Consider the following 19989-nt stretch of genomic DNA (forward strand, 5'->3'; position numbering starts at 1 on the left):
CAGCACCTCGAGGCTGTTCACAATCCTGCACCGACCCCCCACACCCACCGCAGGCCATCCACCCAGTCCGATGAGTGAGTCCACACACAGTTGTTACGGCAATAATGACATCTCCACGGAGGACTGTGATGCAGCCATTAAGACTGTTGACTCACGCGGTGATAGCACGGGACATGTGTACAGCGTGTTCAATACTTAAAAGCACACAACTGGATTTCCGTGGCCATCTGCGAGGACGGGGGTAGGAGGAAATATAACAACACGAAACAGAGGCTCGGGGGCAGGGCGGTCGGGGTGTGTTTCCCCGCTTTATTCTGCTGCTGCGTTCACTGATTATTAACAAATAAACATGGAACTGAAGGCAAAGCCTTCTCCCCAGGAGCCTCCTCACACGCGCACGCCTCGGCTCCCAGAGTCTGACATGACGGCCGCCCAGGATGACGGATGAGACCTCACAGCCTCAGCCAACAGCCTCGCCTCTCCTGCTCTGAACGGTCCAGGGTGTTTGACCACCGTTCACACCGGAGCCGGTGTAGGAGCCAGCACGGTTCAGCCCTGACTCCTTCAGCCAGCTCACCCCCCGACAGGCCAGCTGAGGGCCACTGATTCTCTCTCCTCACTGATGTTTCCGTCTCTCTCTCCCTCTCCCTTCCTCTCCGAAATCAATAGAAATATATTTTTAAAAAAGAATCGGACTGCTCTGAGGTCCGATTTGAGGGTGTGCCATGTGTCCGCTCGGCCGTTCAAACACGAGACCCAGCCCCGGGCGGGACCAGGTGTGAGCTGCGTAAGCAGAAGCAGGTAGGCGCGGGGTCAGTCTCTACCGAGTTGGTGGGACAGGACCCGTCCTCTGTGTCGGGAGGGCCTGGGCTCCGGTCCTGTCTTATGATCTGAGCTGGCTCGCCCCTCCCGGCTGGCACTGGGTGCCCCAGCTCCAGGCAGCGGCTAACACAGGCTCCTATAAGCAAGAAGGAAGTTACTGGAAGGCGCTGAGGGAGCCACAGATTGAGGAGCGGGCACAGCAGCTGGGCAGGGGGCCTCAGACAGAGCAGGAGCTGGGCAGGACTGGGGGTTCTATTTCAGGGACCCACAGCTATTTCATTTATCTATTGCTGTGTAACAGGTCACCTCAAACAGTGGCTCGCCCTGGCTGGTGCCCAGTGGTTAGAGCGTCGGCCCGCAGACCAAAGGATCGAGGGTTCAATTCCTAGTGAAGGGCATGGAGCTGGGTTGCAGGCCGAGTGCGGGAGGCCACCAACGGATGTGTCTCTCTCACATCAATGTTTCTCTCTCTCTCTATCTCTCTCTCTCTATCTCTCTCCTCCCTCCCTTCCACTCTCTCTAAAAATCAATGGAAAAATACCCTCAGGTGAGGATTTAAAAAAACAAAACACGCCCTAACTGGTTTGGCTCAGTGGACAGAGCGTCGGCCTGCGGACTCAAGGGTCCCAGGTTCGATTCCAGTCAAGGGCATGTACCTTGGTTGCGGGCACGTCCCCAGGTGGGGGGTGTGCAGGAGGCAGCTGATCGATGTTTCTCTCTCATCGATGTTTCTCTCTCTCTCCCTCTCCCTTCCTCTCTGTAAAAAATCAATAAAATATATTTTAAAAAACACACACACACATCCGAGAGATGCAAATCAAAGCAACAATGAGATACCACCTCGCACCTGTCAGAATGGTACCATCAACAAATCAACAAACAACAAGTGCTGGCGAGGATGCGGAGAAAAAGGAACCCTCGTGCACTGCTGGTGGGAATACAGACTGGGGCAGCCACTGTGGAGAACAGTATGGAGTTTCCTCAAAAAACTAAAAATGGAACTGCCATTTGACCCAGTGATCCCACTTCTAGGAATATATCCCAAGAAACTAGAAACAGCAATCAGAAAGGATATATGCACCCCTATGTTCATAGCGGCACAATTCACCATAGCTAAGATTTGGAAACAGCCTAGGTGCCCATCAGCAGATGAGTGGATTAGAAAACTGTGGTACATCTACACAATGGAATACTACGCTGCTGTAAAAAAGAAGGAATTCTCACCATTTGCAACAGCATGGATGGAGCTGGAGAGCATTATGCTAAGCGAAATAAGTCAGTCAGAGAAAGATAAATATCACATGATCTCATCCATTTATGGAATATAATGAACAACACAAACTGATAAACAAAAACAGATCCAGAGACAGAGAAGCATCGATCAGACCGTCAAACCTCAGAGGGAAGGCAGGGGAGGGTGGGAGTAAGGGGGAGAGATCAACCAAAGGACTTGTATGCATGTATATAAGCCTAACCAATGGACACAGACAACAGGGGGGTGAGGGCATGAGTGGGGGGCATGGGGGGCAATGGGGGGATAAGGACACATATGTAATACCTTAATCAATAAAGAATAAAATAAATATTTAAAAAAACAGAAAAAGTACATAAAATAACAAAACATAACAAAACAAAAAACTCAGTGGCTTACAACAAACCATTCCTTTTGCTCAGGAACCTACGATCTGGGGGGTCTTGGGGGGAGGGCAGGCATCTGCTGAACAGCCGCCCGGGGTCTCAGAGCTGGTGAGCGTGAGGAGGGGTCCTGGCAGGAGAGGGGGTGTGCCCTGGGGCTGCTTCCCGGGATCCAGGCAGTCCCACCAGGCAAGGGGGGTCCGGACATGGGTTAGGGACAGTGCGGGGGAACCTTACAAAGCAGCAGTGGCCGTCTCCGGCAGCCAGGGTCCATCATGGGACAGAAAAGGCTGGAGAGACAGACCCCCCAACCGCAGGGGCCGGACTCCGGGTCCGAGTCAAACCACCCGGCCAGAAGGAGACATTGTTGAGACCCCAGGCACTGCGGGGGGGGGGGGCGGGGGCGGAGACCAGCGTCAGAGGAGCAGGCGCCAGTCCTCCTCTCCTGCGGGGCGTGGCGGGTGGCGGTGCTTGTTCTGTGGGAGATGCCCGCACCTTTCAGAGGTGCGTGAAGATGCAGGTGGGTTTGCTTTAAAGCCCTTCGGCCTAAAGGAGGGGAAGTGAATGAAGAAAGTGCAGAGAAACCCTGAAGCGAGGGATGGTGAGGGACAAGTCAATAGGGACCCCCTCCATGTCCAGAGGAATTGGAGGGTTTCCACAGATGCCTGTGAAGCTGTAAGTGTCAGGAGCTGACAGGGACCATGAAAGCAGCTCCCGTGACTGAGATTCACGCACACGGAGCACATCCTTCACTCGGGACAAAGCCCGGGGGGAGGCCTGTCTGCCTCACCGAGTGGAACCTGCAGTCTCACCGCTGTCCCGGGGCCGCAGCCCGGGCGGGGAGCAGCCTCGGCAGGGCAGGGAGCAGCCTCGGCAGGGCGGAGAGCGGGCGGCCAGGCCTGCCCAGAGGTGGCCCTGAGCTGCAGTTGGAGATCCCATCCCTGCTTGAGCAACTGGGGCCTCTGAGCCGCCTTTGTTCTGCCTCAATGGGCCATTGAGCCCAGGGCTCGGGAGGACAATGACCCCCACTGTGCCAGGAGGCAGTGCCCGTCCTGGGCAGCACAGCGGGCCCAGGGGGGCCTGTTCCCCAGCAGCTGGCAAGTGCCTCCTGGGCTCAGGCAGAGGAGCCTGGACTGTCACTTTGCACATGTCACTTAGCACATGCTGCTCCTCCTGCCTGGAATGCACTAGAATGCCATGTCCCTTAGATGTTGGGGAACCTGGGGCCTCTGGCCTCAGCTCCTCCTTCCTTCCTCTCACCCCGCCCTCCTTCTCCCTGCCTAGCATGTAGTGGTCATTCTAGAAATAGTTGTTGAATGAATGAATGAGTGAGTGAGTGAATGAATGAATGAATAATTGAATGAATGAATAACTGAACAATTGAATGAGTGAATGAATGAATGAATGAATGAGTGACAGCAACGACCTTAATCCTCAACGTTCAACATCCAGCACCTCCCGTCCCCCGTGGCATAGACAGTGGATCACTAAACGTCTGTTGAACAAAAGTGAAAAGCATGTTCAACCTCATTGGTATTCAGACAGGAATTAAAACAAATATTTTTCATCCATGATATTTGCAAAGGTCAAACAAATTAGAATACCTAATGCTGAGCGGCATGTGGTAAAACAGAAACTTTCTGGAGAATAATTTGGTCATACGTGTCAGGAACATTAAACACGTTCATGATTTCACATAAAATTCCAGGCATGGGACTCTCTCTTAAGAAAATTACTCCAAACTCTGGGGGAGGGACATGAGTAGGGAGGCTTCATACACAGTGTTCATTCACTCAGGGTTGGTTATAGAAGAAAAAAGCCACCTAATTACCCAACCATCAGGGGTGATGAAGTGAACGATGGCTTGTGTCATCGGCAGCGTGTGCAGCCGACAGAGGAAGCGGGGAGGCAGGGCTGGGTACCCAGTTACAGCCCTCCTCTCCTCCCTGCTACACTTGGGAACACAAAGACGGACTTTATTATCAGTAAACTTGGGGGGATGATGGCTGGGGGCTCCTACTCCACTGCCCTCCCCGGGCCTGTGGGGAGAAATGGGTATAAAGGTTGGGATCTAAAATGAGAGAAATCGGCCGGCCGCGTGGCTCAGTGGTTGAGCATCGACCTATGAACCAAAAGATCATGGTTCGATTCCCAGTCAGGGCACATGCCCGGGTTGTGGGCTCGATCCCCAGTGGGGAGCGTGCAGGGGGCAACCGATCAATGATTCTCTCTCATCACTGATGTTTCTATCTTTCCCTCTCCCTTCCTCTCTGAGATCAATAAAAACACATTTAAAAAATTTAAAATGAAAGCACTCAGTGTTAATTGGAACAGCCCACGGAGTGGAGCGGCCTCTTAAATGCTATAACCCCACCCAATAGGGAAAAGCTGCCCAATGGGTGATAGACTCTCACATTTCCACCAATCACAAAAGCCACGGGGGTGGGAGGCGGGCCAAGGAGGCCACCTTCCCAGGAAGTCCCGCCTTCCCCCTACAGCTTGGTAGGGCCAACTACATAGTTTGTGGGGCCCGGTCCAAAACCAACACGCAGAGCCCCTTGTTCAAGAAGCAGCGGGAAAGCGTCATGAAGGCGTTAAGATATAAAGCCCTTTCCTCTCCCATGACTTGTCATGGCGTTACTTATTTGCTATGTAATGCCAAGTGAAACAAAGGGAAAGGTTTAAGTTATCGGCCTAAGTTTTATCGCTCATCATTCTTTTTTCTTCTTTTTTTAATATTTTTATTGATTTTTTACAGAGAGGAAGGAAGAGAGACAGTTAGAAACATCGATGAGAGAGAAACATCCATCAGTTGCCTCTTGCACACTCCCTACTGGGGATGTGCCCTGCAACCAAGGTACATGCCCTTGACCGGAATCGAACCTGGGACCCTTGAGTCCGCAGGCCGACGCTCTATCCACTGAGGCCAAACCTGGTTTCGGCTATCGCTCATCATTCTATGGTGCAATTCAAGTTTCAAATGCACATGTAAGCGCGTGGAACTGGGACGCAGAATCGCCGAGACACACAGTCTGCAGCTGGGGCTCCGACACGCGTGTGCTTGGTTCTCCCCAGAGCAGAGGGAACGCTGCCCCAAACCAACTCGTCCGTTTTTATTCCACTTCTTCTTCAATCCTCACCAGAGGATATTGTTTCCACTGATTTCTAGACAAGTGGAAGGGAGGGAGGAGGGGAAGAGAGAGAGATTGATCTGAGAGAGACACATCCATCGGTTGCCTCCTGCACACACCGCTACCAGGGCTGGGGAACCTGCAACGGAGGTACGTGCCCTTGACCAGGAATTGAACCCACAACCCTTCAGTCCGTGGGCCAACGCTCTAACCACTAAGCAACCAGCCAGGGTTCTTTTTTTTTTTTAATTTTTATTGATTTCAGAGAGGAAAGGGGAGGGATAGAGAGATAGAAACATCCGTGATGAGAGAGGGACATCATCGATCGGCTGCCTCCTGAACATCCCCCCCTGGGGATCGAGCCTGCAACCCGGACACATGCCCTGACCCAGTGGGGTGTGTGCAGGGATGGAACTGTGGTTCCTGGGTCAAAGCTCAACCACGGAGCCACGCGGGCCGGGCTTTATTCAACCTGTTGATGCTCACACATTCCACACGCACCTCTCTGCTTGGCTCAGTGATGGGGAGCGGAGGAGGAACCCGGGGACCCTCCTTCGCTGCCGTCAGTTCCGGCATCAGTGATCAGCTCACACGGGAAGTCACCGGAGCGAGAAAGCACCGGACGGGGTTCCCTGGTCCTTGGCTCCTGCTGGAACGTCACTGCCTCCTTCCTGCGTCCACATGGCGTTCCGCTCACACAGAAAGCACGGCCTCTCGGGGCGGTCGCCGCCTCTGCTCACGCAGTCACAGCGCGCTGAGCCCGCCGGCCCACCACGCAGGGCAGCTCGGCCACACCCCGAGTGCTCGCGGGCCACGCGTGAGGGAGCCGCACGGAGACGCGCACGTACCGCTTCTGCTCACACACACGCACCATCGTCCCCTCCACTATCACTGACGAAACCCGGGTTCACGGGTGACATGATTAAAGACCTCAAGGTGGCCACAGCAGACCCTGAACCAGCCTGGGTCCCCTGAGCGCGGGCCCCAGGCCTGACAGGTGCTCACCGCGAAGCCACCCCGCAGCACAGCCCCGCGAAGTTCTCACAAGCTCGTGCGTAACGAGAAGGCAGCTTTCCAAACCGTCTGCAAGGAGAGATTACGGCTCTTCTTACAAACGGACACGGGCGTTTTAAAGACGGGAGGAACCGTCAGCCACTGGGCAGAGCGCCGGGGCGGGACTGCAGGCCTCCTTCCTGAGCATCAGCGCTGCTCCTCCACGACGCCTCCCTGAGGCCCCCCAAACCCCAAACCCCTCGCACAGAAACAGCCGTGGCTCTGCGGGCTCTCAGGATAAACACCAAAAGCTGTAGCAAGTACAAGACCAGGCGATGGTGTGGGAACGTGGGTTAGAAGTCAATTTCCATCTTGCAGAAAGAAAATGAGAAAAACCCTGCTCCGTGACTCGGGTTAGGGTTAAGGAGAAGTGAGTGAGTGTGTGGCTCACAGCGTGCCAGTGTGGGGAGACAGAACGACACCCATCACGGGGTAGGCCTTTGGAGTCCGTGGCCTCCGCTCCTCAGGGCCTGTGACAGCCCAGGGCGGGAAGCAGTGCAGGGAAACTGAGGCTCAGGGAGGCCTGAGCTCTAGGACACCCAAAAGCATCCTGTAGCCGCCGCCGTCCCGCCCACCCTGAAATGGAGACCACGTGAGTGTGTGATCCAGGGAAGCTCTGCAAGTGGCATTCCTAAATGGAGGCAACGGAGCAAGATCTGAGCAGCCCACACCCTGCTTTTCCAAAATCAGAGGATGGCTCCCCCCACACCCCCCAGCTGGGCTCCCACCCCCCGCACCCCCCTGCCCCCCGGGCTGGCTCCCCCACACCCCCTGGGCTGGCTCCCCCACACCCCCAGGGCTGGCTCTCCCACACCCCTGGGCTGGCTCCAGGGCACCCCACAAGCAAGGGCCCCTCTCAGCTGCGGTTTCTGGGGTGGGGATGGCGTTGGGTGGCCAGTCTGACTCCGACCTAAAGAACAGACACCATTGTCAGCGGGCGATGTTGATTAAACGCTGGCTGTGCCCAGGCCCTGGGCTGGGCGAGTCCCATACACCAGGCTATTTAAAGCCTGGGGGGGGGAGTCCATGGAGAAGAGGTTACACATCAAGCGATTGCACATCCCTCCCTTAACCCGGAGCAGAGACTGAGGCTCGGAGAGGCTGAGCAGCCCGCCCGGGACCAGGGCCAGACCCCACGGGACGCGGGTCTCCTGACCCCAGATCCTGGGTATCTCATCGGGTCAGAAACGCCAGCCCCGAATCCCAGGCAGGAAACCAGAGCTGGAGGCTCTGATTGGAACCCAATAAAAGAGAAGGCAGGCGTTTCCCACAACAGAAAGCAAGCAACTCAAAACCCTCCGGCTCATGCGTCTGGAATCCTGGGGGCGAGTGACGGGCAGCTGTCTCGGGGTCTGGACAACCGTGAAGGCTGTGCGAGTGGGGGTGCCATCGGTGACACGTAACAGCAACTTGGCTTAAGCCCCTGGGACTGGTCCATCAGAGGCGGGTGCAGATCAGGCCTAGTTCATCCAAGGAGTCACCGGGGTGCCCTGCATCCCCAGTTCTCTCTCGCTCTGCCCTGCCGTCAGCGGCGCTGCGGGGGCTTCGTGCTCCATCACTGGCCGGGGCTGGCTTCCCGCGCTCTGCTTCCCACCCGACCCCAGATCAGCTGCCTTGCCCGTCCCGGAGCCAGGCGGTGCGAGGGGAGTGGGGCTGCCCTTGGATCACGCTGGCCGCACGTCTCCTGCTGGGAACCACCCATGTCTCCGGGGGGTGAGGACTAACTGTTGGGAAATCAGCCACAATACCCACCACGGGTGCAAATCTGGCTGAGGCTGGGTTTCCCACGGGCGGCACCCCCTCACCAGCGGGGCTCAGGCCCGGGCAGAAAGCTGACGTTATCCAGGGTACGATGGGGAGAGGCCTGTGTCCCCTCCTGACCTTGCCAGCTCCTGAGTAAGTCCCTTCCCTCCTCTGAGCTCCCCCTTTCTGCCCTCAACTCTGTAGAGATAAACCGATTACTCTGAAGTCACGTGGCGCACGCAAGGATGGCAAGGATACAGGGTTAGAGAAACAGGAACGTTTCTGCCCATGGATGAAAGAGGCATGTGCGTATGACAGAGTTTAAGGGCAGCGATGCTGCAGGGAGGGAAAGCTGTGGACCCAGCAGTCAGCATGCCCCCAGAGTGCAGTCCCTGTCAGGCGTCTGGGAGTGGCTGTTGCTTCCCAAAGAGGCCCAGCCACCTGCCACCTTCCCGGCCACCTCCCCTGGCTGTGAGATCCGGTGTCTGGTCCATCACTGCCTGCCCAGAGCCAGACTCAGACTAATTCACACTAAGGTGTGAATGACTAACAAAATCTAAGCTCTTCCCAAGGTATTTGAGACTTTACAAGAGACTCAGAAACTCAAGTAGGACTCCTACTCGTGAAGATGGCATTTAACTTGAGCCCCAAAGGATGAGAAGAGCAGGGGGGAGGTGTTCCGAGAGAGGACACAGCCCATGCCAAGCCTAGAAACGAGGAAAGTGGCCTGCTGATGGAACAGGAAGGGGACCCGAGCATCTGTGGACTAAAGGACCAGGTGGGACAGGCATTCGCACACCTGGGTCTTTTGAAAACTCCCAGCATGCACTATTTGCTCATGGCGTTCTTACAGGAACAAGATTTTTACGTTTTAACGGCGCAGTTATTCAATGCTCCTAACAGACGCAACGCTGGGTTGAGTGCTCTCTATATTAGCATAATCGCTGACTGTCCCAGCAACCTTAGAGGTCGGAGGTCATTAGCACTTCTCCCTTTGCAAAGTAAGAAAGGGAAGCGCAGAGAGGTATAGTGACTGGTCCAAGGCTGCACAGCACGGGAAACAGCAGAAGCAGAATTTGAACACAAGTCCCTCTGACATCCAGATCGGTGACTACCCTGTGCTCTGAGCACAACATGCAAGCGAGATGCAAGTGTGAGTGACTGTTGGCTTTCATGCAGGGAGGCGGAGACCTCCTATCCTTCTCCTGCTAATAGTTTCACTATTGTTTCCTCCTCTGGGCTCTGCCCGCCCTGAGGCAGAGCTTTGGATCTTCTCTCTGCATCCCTGGCACCTGAGCCCTACACCCTACAAACAACTGGCACTCAGTCTGGTGTGCAAAGGCCAAGCCTCAGTTTCTTCATCTGTAAAATGGGGATAAGGAGTATGTGGCTGTTGGGTGAGGCCCCAGAGCACCATGGGAGCTCAACGTACTCCCACTGCTAGTTATCAATTTATAACCCCCAGGTGGCTCCTTTGTCCACCGTCTCTCCTGACCCTCGCAGACACCCAAGGACCTGCAGGCAGAATGGTATTAGCCACTCCCATTTTAAAGATGGGGAAACTGAGGGGGGGGTCTCTTCAACATCACAGGACTCCCTTCTAGAACATGGGCCACCCAAGGGCAGGATCGCTGTCCAGTCCCCTGGGCTGAAAAAGTGACGGGCACACAGTAGGTCTAGCTCAGTAACAATCTGCTGAATGAATGAAGAGGAACCACAAACCCTCAAGAGGCCCCTCGCTGCACTGGCCCCTGCCCTCCCTGTGGGGCGGTGAGCTATGAAAGGGAAGGGGCAGAATGGACGGGAGGCCCCGGTGTCTGTGATGTCCCCTGAGGTGGGGGAAGGGGGAGCCTTTTTACTTTCAGTCTCTCAGCCCTGCGCTGTCCATCCTCCATGTGGAGATGGGACATGGAGGCTTCCTCCAGAAGCCAGACAGGAGTGACCTGCCAAGATGCCCTCTCTCTGGGCCAGAGCCTGACCCCTGGGCACCTGCCAGCAGCCCAGAGGCCTCTCTCCCGCGGGCACCCAGCAGCTGGGCGCAGAGAGAACACAGGACACACATAGGGTCCTTCCTGGACCTGCCCAAGGCGAGCGGCACAGGCCCACCCAGCCCTGAGGGGGCACCCCGCTCCCTCTCCCCACACACCCAGCAGCAAAGCATGACTCAACGGTTCTCTTCCGGGGAGCGGGGAGCGCCACCCACAGCACCCACAGCACCCACAGCCCGGGTTCCACACCCAGCCTCTGCCCCCCGGGTCAGGACGCCCCGGGAGCCCGCCCTGCCTGGGCCCAGCGCTCTCCTGGCCTCCGCGGAGCTCGGAGCTCGGGCTACCGCTCGGCTTCATTTCCGGCAGCGAGGCGGAGGGCACCACCGGGAGGCGAGTCACCGTCACCGTCAGCGTCACCGCTGCGGAGCCCGCACAGGTTCCCCGACACGGGCACCCACGCGCCCCAGCCCCCCGGCCCGCCAGGCCCAGGCCCCCCCTCTGGTGCACCCCCCGGACCTCTTACTAAAACCCACAAACACCCCTGCAGCGCTGCGGCGAGCTGCCCCTCCGCTGGCTCCCGCCCTGAGTGCCGCCCTCCGCCGGGCCCTGCCTGCGGCTCCGGCCCCGCCGCCCCGGTCCCCAGGGCGGGTGGAGGCGGCGCGGGGGACCTCGGAAGTTACGGCCTGAACGAGGAGGCGCGGACCCCCGGATCCCTCCGGCCTCGGGGCGGGGCGGGGCTCGGGCTTCCAGGGCCAATTTAGGAATTTCAAATGCAGGGAGGGCCCTTTTGGGGTGGCGTGTCCCACTTTTTCTTTTCTTTTTTTCCCCAAAATCTGACAGTTTGGGGTCAGCTGCCTCTGTCTCCAACCCCAAGCCGGCCGCCTTCTCCCACCCGCTGGGCCCTGCCCCGGAGGCACAGGGAGGGGCCGGGGCAGGAGCCTCCCGAGAATCTGGCGATGCATTCCCCACCCCCACCCCACCCCCGAGTCCCTCTCCGTCTCCGGGGAGCGGACAGCCTAGAACATTCTGCGGGCTTTGGGCAGGGCCGACATGGCAAATCCAGGGTCCCAAGCCGGTCCCTTCCCGGGGTTTCTGCACCCGATTCGCCGCAGGGAGGCCGGTTTGGAAAGGAGGGCCAGGGCCACTCGGGGCGCCGCCAGGCCGGGGCGGGAAGCTGCCTGCCGGAGGGCGGCGCGGAGGAGGGCGCTGGGCAGCGGCGGCCGGCGCCGTGGGGCTCCCTCCCTCCCGGACCCGGGGCGGGTGGGTGGGGTGGGGTGGGGCGGGGGGACACGACACACAGCGCGCGGTCCAAACCTTCGGAGGGCACTCGGTGCGACGGCATCCCCACGCCGCGGCCGGCCGGAGGGGGCCTCAGACAACACTACGTTACCTTCAGTCACATAGCTGTGGTCCCGCAGGAAGCTGTGGTTAATTTTCCGCGTGTCCGTGTCCTCGCCCATTGAAGGCCGTGCCCGGTGCCCCGGGCATGCCCCGCCGCCGCGCACCGAGACAATCCGCAGAGGTCGGGCCGGGCGCGCGAGCCATGCCGCCGCAGCCTAGCAGGGGCGCGGGCCGCCGGGGCCCCGGGGGGCGGGCATCGCAGCCGGGGCGGCCGGGGACGGGCGGGGGCGGCTGGGCGGGCGCCGCGGTCAGACGCGCGCGCGGCGGGCGGGCGGCGGCCGCGGGTGGGGGCGGGCCGGGGCCCGGGCGCGCATCCCTGCCGGTGCGCGCTGCGTCCGTGCGCCCGGCGGCGGCGGCCTGGTGCCGGGGCGCCTGGCTGCGGCGGCGGAGGGAGGGGACGCGCACGGCGCTGCGCCTACCGAGCCGGGGCCGAGCCGGGCTGCGCGGGCTGGGGCCGCCGCCGCCGCCGCCGCAGGCCCCTCCCTCCGCCGCCCGCTCCTCCGCCCCCGCGGCCGCCGCCCGCCGCCCGGCCCCCGCGCCCTGCAGGTGGAGCGGCCCGCACCGGGGCACCTGGGCGCTGCGGCTCTCACCGGTGGGCACCTTTGGGGCCGGTCACGCGGCGGGGAGGGAGGAGGGAGATGGCCGGCTAAGGGAGGGGGCGCTGGTCAGCTGCGCTTTCAGGGGGCACCTTGAGTGCCCAGGTGCTGCCATTATGGAAGAGAGGGCCAATTGGAAGGGCATTAGAAGAGGGGGCAGGTGGTCAGCGTAGGCGACACCGGAAGGACGGCGGGGGGCGGGGGTACAGGCTCCCCTTCTTTGGTAGAAGAGGTGGGTAGGACCCGTTCGGAGGGGTTCTGACCCAGCGCAGAATCGGATCTGTGGGAAGATGCTGGGTGGGGTTGGGGGCCTCCGGGAGGGTCAGCACTCTACAAGGTAAAGAAAGCTCTAGATGAGACCGCTGAGAGGCTGGGAGTAGACGGCCTCCTCCAGGCAGAGCTCCGTGATTTCTCCTCATGCTCACCTCTCTACTTACTGGTGAGACTGTTGAAACAGCCCTGGGTCGCTCCAAAAACAGGCTGTAAAATCGGAAGTCCCTGCCCCTCCCCATCCTTCTCCCCACCAAACCCAGCAGGGACCTCCCGCCTGCCTTCCCTTGTTACCAGTGTAACCTGAACCGCTTGGTACACAGTGCCAGGCCCCCCAAAATATCAGTCCCTTCTTTCATTGATCTGCCACCTCCTCCAGGCTGACCCCTCTGACTGCTAACACTGGGACGTTGCTGCTTGGGGCTTTCTGGAAACAGTGCCACAGACCGGGAGTGGTTTTGCATCTGGTTCCTTAGGTTCCACATCTGTTTCTGGAGTTCACTCACTAGTCTGCATTACATGCAGCTGCAGTTGGACCGTTTTCGTTGCTGTATGGTATTCCATTGCACAAATACACTGCAGCGAGTCCTGTGGGTGGGTGCTTAGCTGGTTTGGGGCCTGGAGGTGATTATGAATAAAGCACGTCTCGGCAAACACAGGAACTGGCTCCCGTGGGGTGTAGACACTCAGCAGGGAATTGCCGGTGACGGCCTGTGTGTGGAGGGCTCAGCAGCTGATGTCAGAGTTAACCAAAGAGCTGATGGGAGAGAGTCCCTGTTGCTCCACAACCGCCTCAGCCCAGGAGTTGTCACTGTTAGTGATTTTAGCCATTCCCCTCCCCCACCCCGGCACCTGGCACCCCTCCTGCTCCCCACGCAGGAGGGACTGGAATCCTGCTCCGCCCTCACCCTCAACCCTTCACAGCCCGCCCATCTCCCAGGCTCTCAGAGCTCTCAAACCCCCCCTCCTCCCCACCTGCGGCACTGGGCTCACCCTCCCTCAGGGGGCAGAAAGCTGCCTTTCCTGCTTCTAATGTTCGAGGCTCCAGCATCCACAGGCTGAAGTCTGAAGGTCTCACAGGACGGCCCCACCCCGCCCCTCCCGCCCCTGTCGCCCATCCGGGTGCACCATCCTTCTTCCCTGAACATTCGCGGTTTCCCGAGGCAGGCAGCCCCTCTAAGACTGCGTCTCTGCACCTGCCCCTGCCCCTGCCTGCAGTGCCGTCCCGCATCCGCTTCTCCCCTGTGGGCTCAGCCTCACTGTCATGACCAGCAGTGACTTCGGCAGCAGCTACCTGCATCGCATCGGCTGGCCGGCCACAGGGAGGGCTCCGTGCTGACCTCCCACATCCTCCCTCCGGTCTCCTGCACGCGGGCAGATTTGCACTTCCCGTCCCGCTTAGAATTCAGCGTAGTCGTGCGACTTGCTGTGGCTGGTGAATGTGGGGAAGTGACTGGTGTCCTTCTGAGTGGGAGCTTTGAGAGCATGAGTGTGGTTTCTCAGATTCTTTTTTTTTTTCTTTAGACTTAAGGGTCTTGAAAAAGTACCTATCGAGATAGATCCTGTATCAGCTAGGGACCCTGAACGACTACAAGAACAGGGACCCATACACAATGCGTAGGGTGAGCAAGAAACAAACGTGTGATATGTTTGGTCACTAAGATGTGTGGCTTGTTTATTACTGCAGCATAACCTCCCCTGTGCTGACTGCTACATCCCCATCGGCCAGGAGGTGGCTGTGCGCTCCACATGCATTATCGTAATCTGTCTGTGAGCACGAGGACTGCCTCAGCCAGAGGGCCTGGGTGACAGAGCAGCCGTGGCCGACCCTGCAGGGGGCGGCGGCTTACAGCGTCTACCTCCTCTCGTGCTACATGCCCTTGTCGAGGTGGCTGCAGCTCTGATCCTTGTCTTCTTGACTCTGGGAACCAGGCTGATGGAGCAGCCCCTGATGTGGACATTGCCGGGCTCATGGCAGAGGCAAAAGAGAGAGACGGGGCCGGGAGCTCACTCTCACAGCTTCATTGGCCCAAGTCAGTCACAATGACCACTCATGAGTTCAACAGGGCGGGGAGGGATGTGACTGGTCACATGGCCTCAATGGAGCTCAATAGAGCACACGAGTACAGTCCTCCCCCGGGGGAGGCTGCAAATATTTTATGCAATAACTAGAGGCCCAGTGCATGACATTCATGCACTCAGAGCGGGCGGCAGGTGCGGGGAGTGGCCTCAGCCCGGACTGCACCCTTTAGCAGTCTGGGAGCTCTCAGATGATGTCCAACTGACAGCTTAGACCCGCTCCCCCTGTGGGAGCGCACTGACCACCAGGGGGCAGCTCCTGCATTGAGCATCTGCCCCCTGGTGGTCAGTGTGCGTCATAGTGACCGGTCGTTCCACCACTCGGTCGATTTGCATATTACCCTTTTATTATATAGGATACCCTACAGCACTCATTTTATAAACGAAAAAAAGGCACCAATTCACTTTTCCCACGACGCCAGCTAGTAGGTGGACTCCCAGGTCTGTGAGCATCCAAAGCTTGTAGAGTCACCCATATTGCCTGGTACTAATGTGAACCAGGAGGTCACAGTTCGATTCCCCGTCAGGGCACATGCCCCGGTTGCGGGCTCGATCCCCAGTGTGGGGCGTGCAGGAGGAAGGCGATCAATGATTCTCTCTCATCATGGATGCTTCTCTCTCTCCTGCTCCCTTCCTCTCTGAAATCAATAAAAAATACATTTAAAAAAAGAAAGAAATGGGCACATTGTGCACATTAACACTTTCCCCCGGATGGGCAAACACACCAGGACTACAATGAATTGATTATTGCTCCCGCCCCCAGCTCCACCCACCCTGATGGGTGTTTAGGTTGTTGTCAACCTCCTGAGGTCTCAAACACTATTGCAGTTACATCCTTTTTCCTCCTTCCTCGTACCCACGTGGGCGGTTTCCTAGGATGGACACCTAGGGGAAGGGGGGGTGGGCACGGTGTATGCCGATAGTTAACTTCCTACGTGTTGCCAACTCAAGAAATGATGTACACACCTACGACCGGGTGTCACATTCTGAGTGACGCCTGGGACTGGCTCTGATGCCTGGCAAATTGGTGGGCGGGCGAGTGCTACACAAGGATTGTTTGTTTGATTTGCTGCCGGAAACCATCATGGTCTCACTAATAGAAAGATGTGGACGAAACCGGTTTGGCTCAGTGGATAGAGCATTGGCCTGCGGACTCAAGGGTCCCAGGTTCGATTCCGATCAGGGCATGTACCTTGGTTGCGGGCACATACCCAGTAGGAGTGTGCAGGCAGCTGATCGATGTTTCTCTCTCATTGATGTTTCTAACTCTTATCCCTCTCTCTTCCTCTCTGTAAAAAATCAATAAAATATATTTTTTTTAAAAAGAAAGATGTGGACGGCTGGTCAACCTTTAAGCTCTGAAAGGTCAGAGCCAATCACTCCCTGTCTAATTAAGGCAAAGGTAACCGAGGCAACTTCCCCACCAAATAATCACGTAAATCCTCACTGATCATATACTCTGCCTGTTACTGGGATTACCTGCCTAAGGGCCATGGGTGTATCCCATAGTCTCAATAAAAGGGATGGCAAGGCCAGAGCCTAGAGTAGTGCTCCCCCTAGAGGTGGACTCCCGCCTGGCCCCCAATATTCCCAAATTAATACTTTTCTAGTCTCTTTCATTTGTGTGCGGCCTTCTCCAGAACCCAAACCCTGAACCAGAACCCTGAACCACGCGGGACGTGAAAGGGGCTCCCACAATTTGCGTCTCGGATTAGAGTGCGGCCGGTGATCTTTCTGTTAGGCCATTGGGGGTTCCACTTCTGCGAATTGCCTGTTCGTCCCTTTGCCCATTGGGCTGTTTGGCTTTTTTCGTATTGATCTCCTGGAGCTCCTTCCATCATTTTACTGCCTAGCCTCTGTCCGCTGATGTGTGCGGCAAACATCCTCTTCCGATTTGTTGCTTTTCCCTTAACTTTGCTTATGGTTCTTCTTTTCCTACAGAAGTCACTAATTTTGATGTAGTGAAATTTATCCATGATCTTCCTTTAAATATTTTGCCTTTACATATGTTGCCTTTGCGTCCTGTTGAATAAATCCCTCTCTACCTCCTGAGTCACAAAAGAAGGGCTGTCGAATGTCGTTCTTGTACGTTTAAATTTAGCCCATCTGGAGCATACTGTTCTGTTTGGGGTGAAGCAGAAATCTAATTATATACTTGCCACATAAAGAGCCTGATACACAGACAGCCAGCCTTTCTCCCGCTGCGCTATAACATAGCCAGTTCTCCTCCGTACCGAGTTCCCAGATACGTGAGAGTTGATTTTTGGACTCTCTGTTCTGCTCCATTGATATACTTGTTTATCCCAACACAAATACCGCCTGTGTCAATTGCTGAAGCTTTATAATGAGTTCTTGAGCTTTGATCATCTTAGTCCTCCCACTCCATTCTCTTCTTTCAAAGTTGTTTTGGCCATCATAGGTCCTTTGCATTTTCATATGAATTCTAGAATTAGTCAGTCCACCCCCAAAAAAAGCCCGTTGATATTTTAATTGGATGGTGTTGAGTCTATAGGTCAAGTTAAGGAAAATTGTCACCTTAACAAAATCGAGTCTTCCAGCCCATGAACATAGTACATCTCTCCACTCACTCTTTCGCTTCTCTCCTCAATGTTTTATCATGTTCAGTGTGCAGGTTTTTCACATCTGTTGTCCGATTTATTCTTCTCTGTCTCAGATTGTAAATGGTATTTTTAAATTTTTGATGCTGATTGATCTTATTTCCTGCACACCTGCTAAAGTCATCATTCATTCTCATAGGTTTGTGGGGGGAGGTTTTGGTAGCTCCCAGCAGATTTCTGTGCAATCATGTCACGTGTGAATAAAGACAATTTCCCTCCTAATCCCAATGTCATTTATTGCTCTTTATTGCTTATTGCCCTGGCTATCACCCCCAGGACGATGTTGAATAGTGGCCATCCTTGTCTTGTCCCTGGTCTTCGGGGGGAGGCATTCAGTCTTCACCACTCCGTCTGTGGGTTTTTCAGAGCAGTTCTTCATTAACTCGAGGATGTTCCCTTCTATTCATAGTTTGCTTAGAGGTTTTTACCAGAAAGAAAGGTTGGGTTTTTTCAGATGTTTTTTGTGTATCTCTTTAGGTGATTGCATAGGGGTTTTTTTAATTGATAATATGCTGAATTACATTGATCAATTTTTCAAATGTTAAATGCACCTTGCATGCCTGGGATAAACCCACTTGGTCATGATGTACTATCCACTGTCTATGTTGTTGAATTAGATTTGTTAAGAATTTTTGATTGGCTCTGGCGGGTTTGGCTCAGTGGAGAGAGCGTTGCCTGCAGACTGAAGGGTCCCCGGGTTCGATTCCATCAAGGGCAGATGCCCAGGCTGTGGGCTCGATCCCCAGTAGGGGGCGTGCAGGAGGCAGCCAATCAATCACTCTCATCATTGATGTTTCTATCTCTCTCTCCCTCTCCCTTCCTCTCTGAAATCAATAAAAGAAATTTTTTTTAAAAAAAAGTAAAAGATTTTTTTTTTTATTTTTTTTTAATGAATCTTTATTGTTCAGATTACAATTGTTTCTCCTTTTTCCCCACATATCTCCCCACCACCCAGTTCCTACCCCCCCTCTGCCCTTACCTCCCCCCCCCCGCTGTCCTTAACCATAGGTGTATGATTTTTGTCCAGTCTCTTCCCATACTCCCCACACATATACCCCTTTCCCCCTGAGAATTATCAATCCACTCCCATTCTATGCCTGATTCTATTAAGTTCACCAGTTTATTCTGTTCCTCAGATTTTTAATTCACTTGACTTTTAGATTCACTTGTTGATAGATATGTATTTGTTGTTCATAATTTTTATCTTTCTTCTTCTTTTTCCTCTTTTTAAAGAATACCTTTCAGCATTTCATATAATGCTGGTTTGGTGGTGATGAACTCCTTTAGCTTTTTCTTATCTGTGAAGCTCTTTATCTGCCCTTCAATTCTGAATGATAACTTTGCTGGGTAGAGTAGTCTTGGTTGTAGGTTCCTGCTATTCATCACTTTGAATATTTCTTGCCACTCCCGTCTGGCCTGCATGGTTTCTGTTGAGAAATTAGCTGATAATCGTATGGGAGCTCCCTTGTAGGTAACTAACTGTTTTTCTCTTGCTGCTTGTAAGATTCTCTCTTTGTCTTTTGCTCTTGGCATTTTAATTATGATGTGTCTTGGTGTGGTCCTCTTTGGATTCCTTTTGTTTGGGGTTCTGTATGCTTCCTGGACTTGTAAGTCTATTTCTTTTATCAGGTGGGGGAAGTTTTCGTTCATTATTTCTTCAAATAGGTTTTCAGCATCTTGCTCTCTCTCTTCTTCTGGTACCCCCATAATTCTGATGTTGGTTCGCTTGAAGTTGTCCCAGAGGCTTCTTACACTATCTTCAACTTTCTGAATTCTCTTCTCTTCATGCTTCTCTGGAAGAGTGTCCTTGGCCTCTTTGTATTCCAAATCTTTGAGTTGATTCTTGCAATCCTCTAGTCTGCTTTTGGGTCTCTGTATAATATTTTTTATCTCAGTCAGTGTATGTTTAATTTCTAGTTGGTCCTCATTGAATTTATCGGCCTTTTCAGGAAGAGTGTCCTTGGCCTCTTTGTATTCCAAATCTTTGAGTTGATTCTTGCAATCCTCTAGTCTGCTTTTGGGTCTCTGTATAATATTTTTTATCTCAGTCAGTGTATGTTTAATTTCTAGTTGGTCCTCATTGAATTTATCGGCCTTTTCCACGAAATTCTTGAAAAACCTTATAACCGTGGTTTTGAACTCTATGTCCAGTCGCTTGTTCTCCTCCATTTCTTTGGTTTGTGATCTGTTTCCTTGCCTTCTCATATTCTCTGCTTCCCTAAGTTGGTAGGGTAGTTTTGTGTACTAGATGTCCTATTGGTTCAACGGGTCAGCCTCCCAGTTACTTGAGGTGGACACTCTTGGTGTACCCTTGTGTACTGTGTGTCCCCCAGCAGGAGCTACAGCAAGGGCTAGTTTTCTCCTCCTTTGCTTGGGCGGTTTTGGAGCAGTCTGACTGGAGCTGCAGTTGGTTAAGCTGCCACAGAACAGGCCATTTATATGCAAAAGCCGCTGTGTGGAGCCTGGGCGGGTTTGTAGAATGTGCGGGGTGGGGCCTCAGGGTGGGGCCTCAGGGTGGGGCGGGGTCTCAGGGCGTCACTAGGCTGGGGCGTGGCCAACGGCGATGGCTGCCGTCAGCCGTCTCTGCCTTTCCCGTTTCCAAGTCCCTGCGCCCCCCCCCCCCCCCCCCCCCGCTCCAGCGCAGTAAACAATG

General features: G+C 55.2%; 1 protein-coding gene across 1 annotated transcript in view; it reads right to left on the reverse strand.

The window, feature by feature from the left end:
* PPP2R2C (protein phosphatase 2 regulatory subunit Bgamma) overlaps positions 1-11832 on the reverse strand; it is a 79395-nt gene extending 67563 nt beyond the window's left edge. The window contains exon 1 of the mRNA XM_054724235.1: positions 11763-11832. Within this exon, the coding sequence (XP_054580210.1) occupies positions 11763-11832 (70 nt within the window). The remainder of the gene's footprint in view (positions 1-11762) is intronic.
* Between the last annotated feature and the right edge of the window lie 8157 nt (positions 11833-19989).

This window comes from Eptesicus fuscus, chromosome 2 (assembly GCF_027574615.1).
Source record: "Eptesicus fuscus isolate TK198812 chromosome 2, DD_ASM_mEF_20220401, whole genome shotgun sequence".
In the NCBI taxonomy this organism is placed as follows: Eukaryota; Metazoa; Chordata; class Mammalia; order Chiroptera; family Vespertilionidae; genus Eptesicus; species Eptesicus fuscus.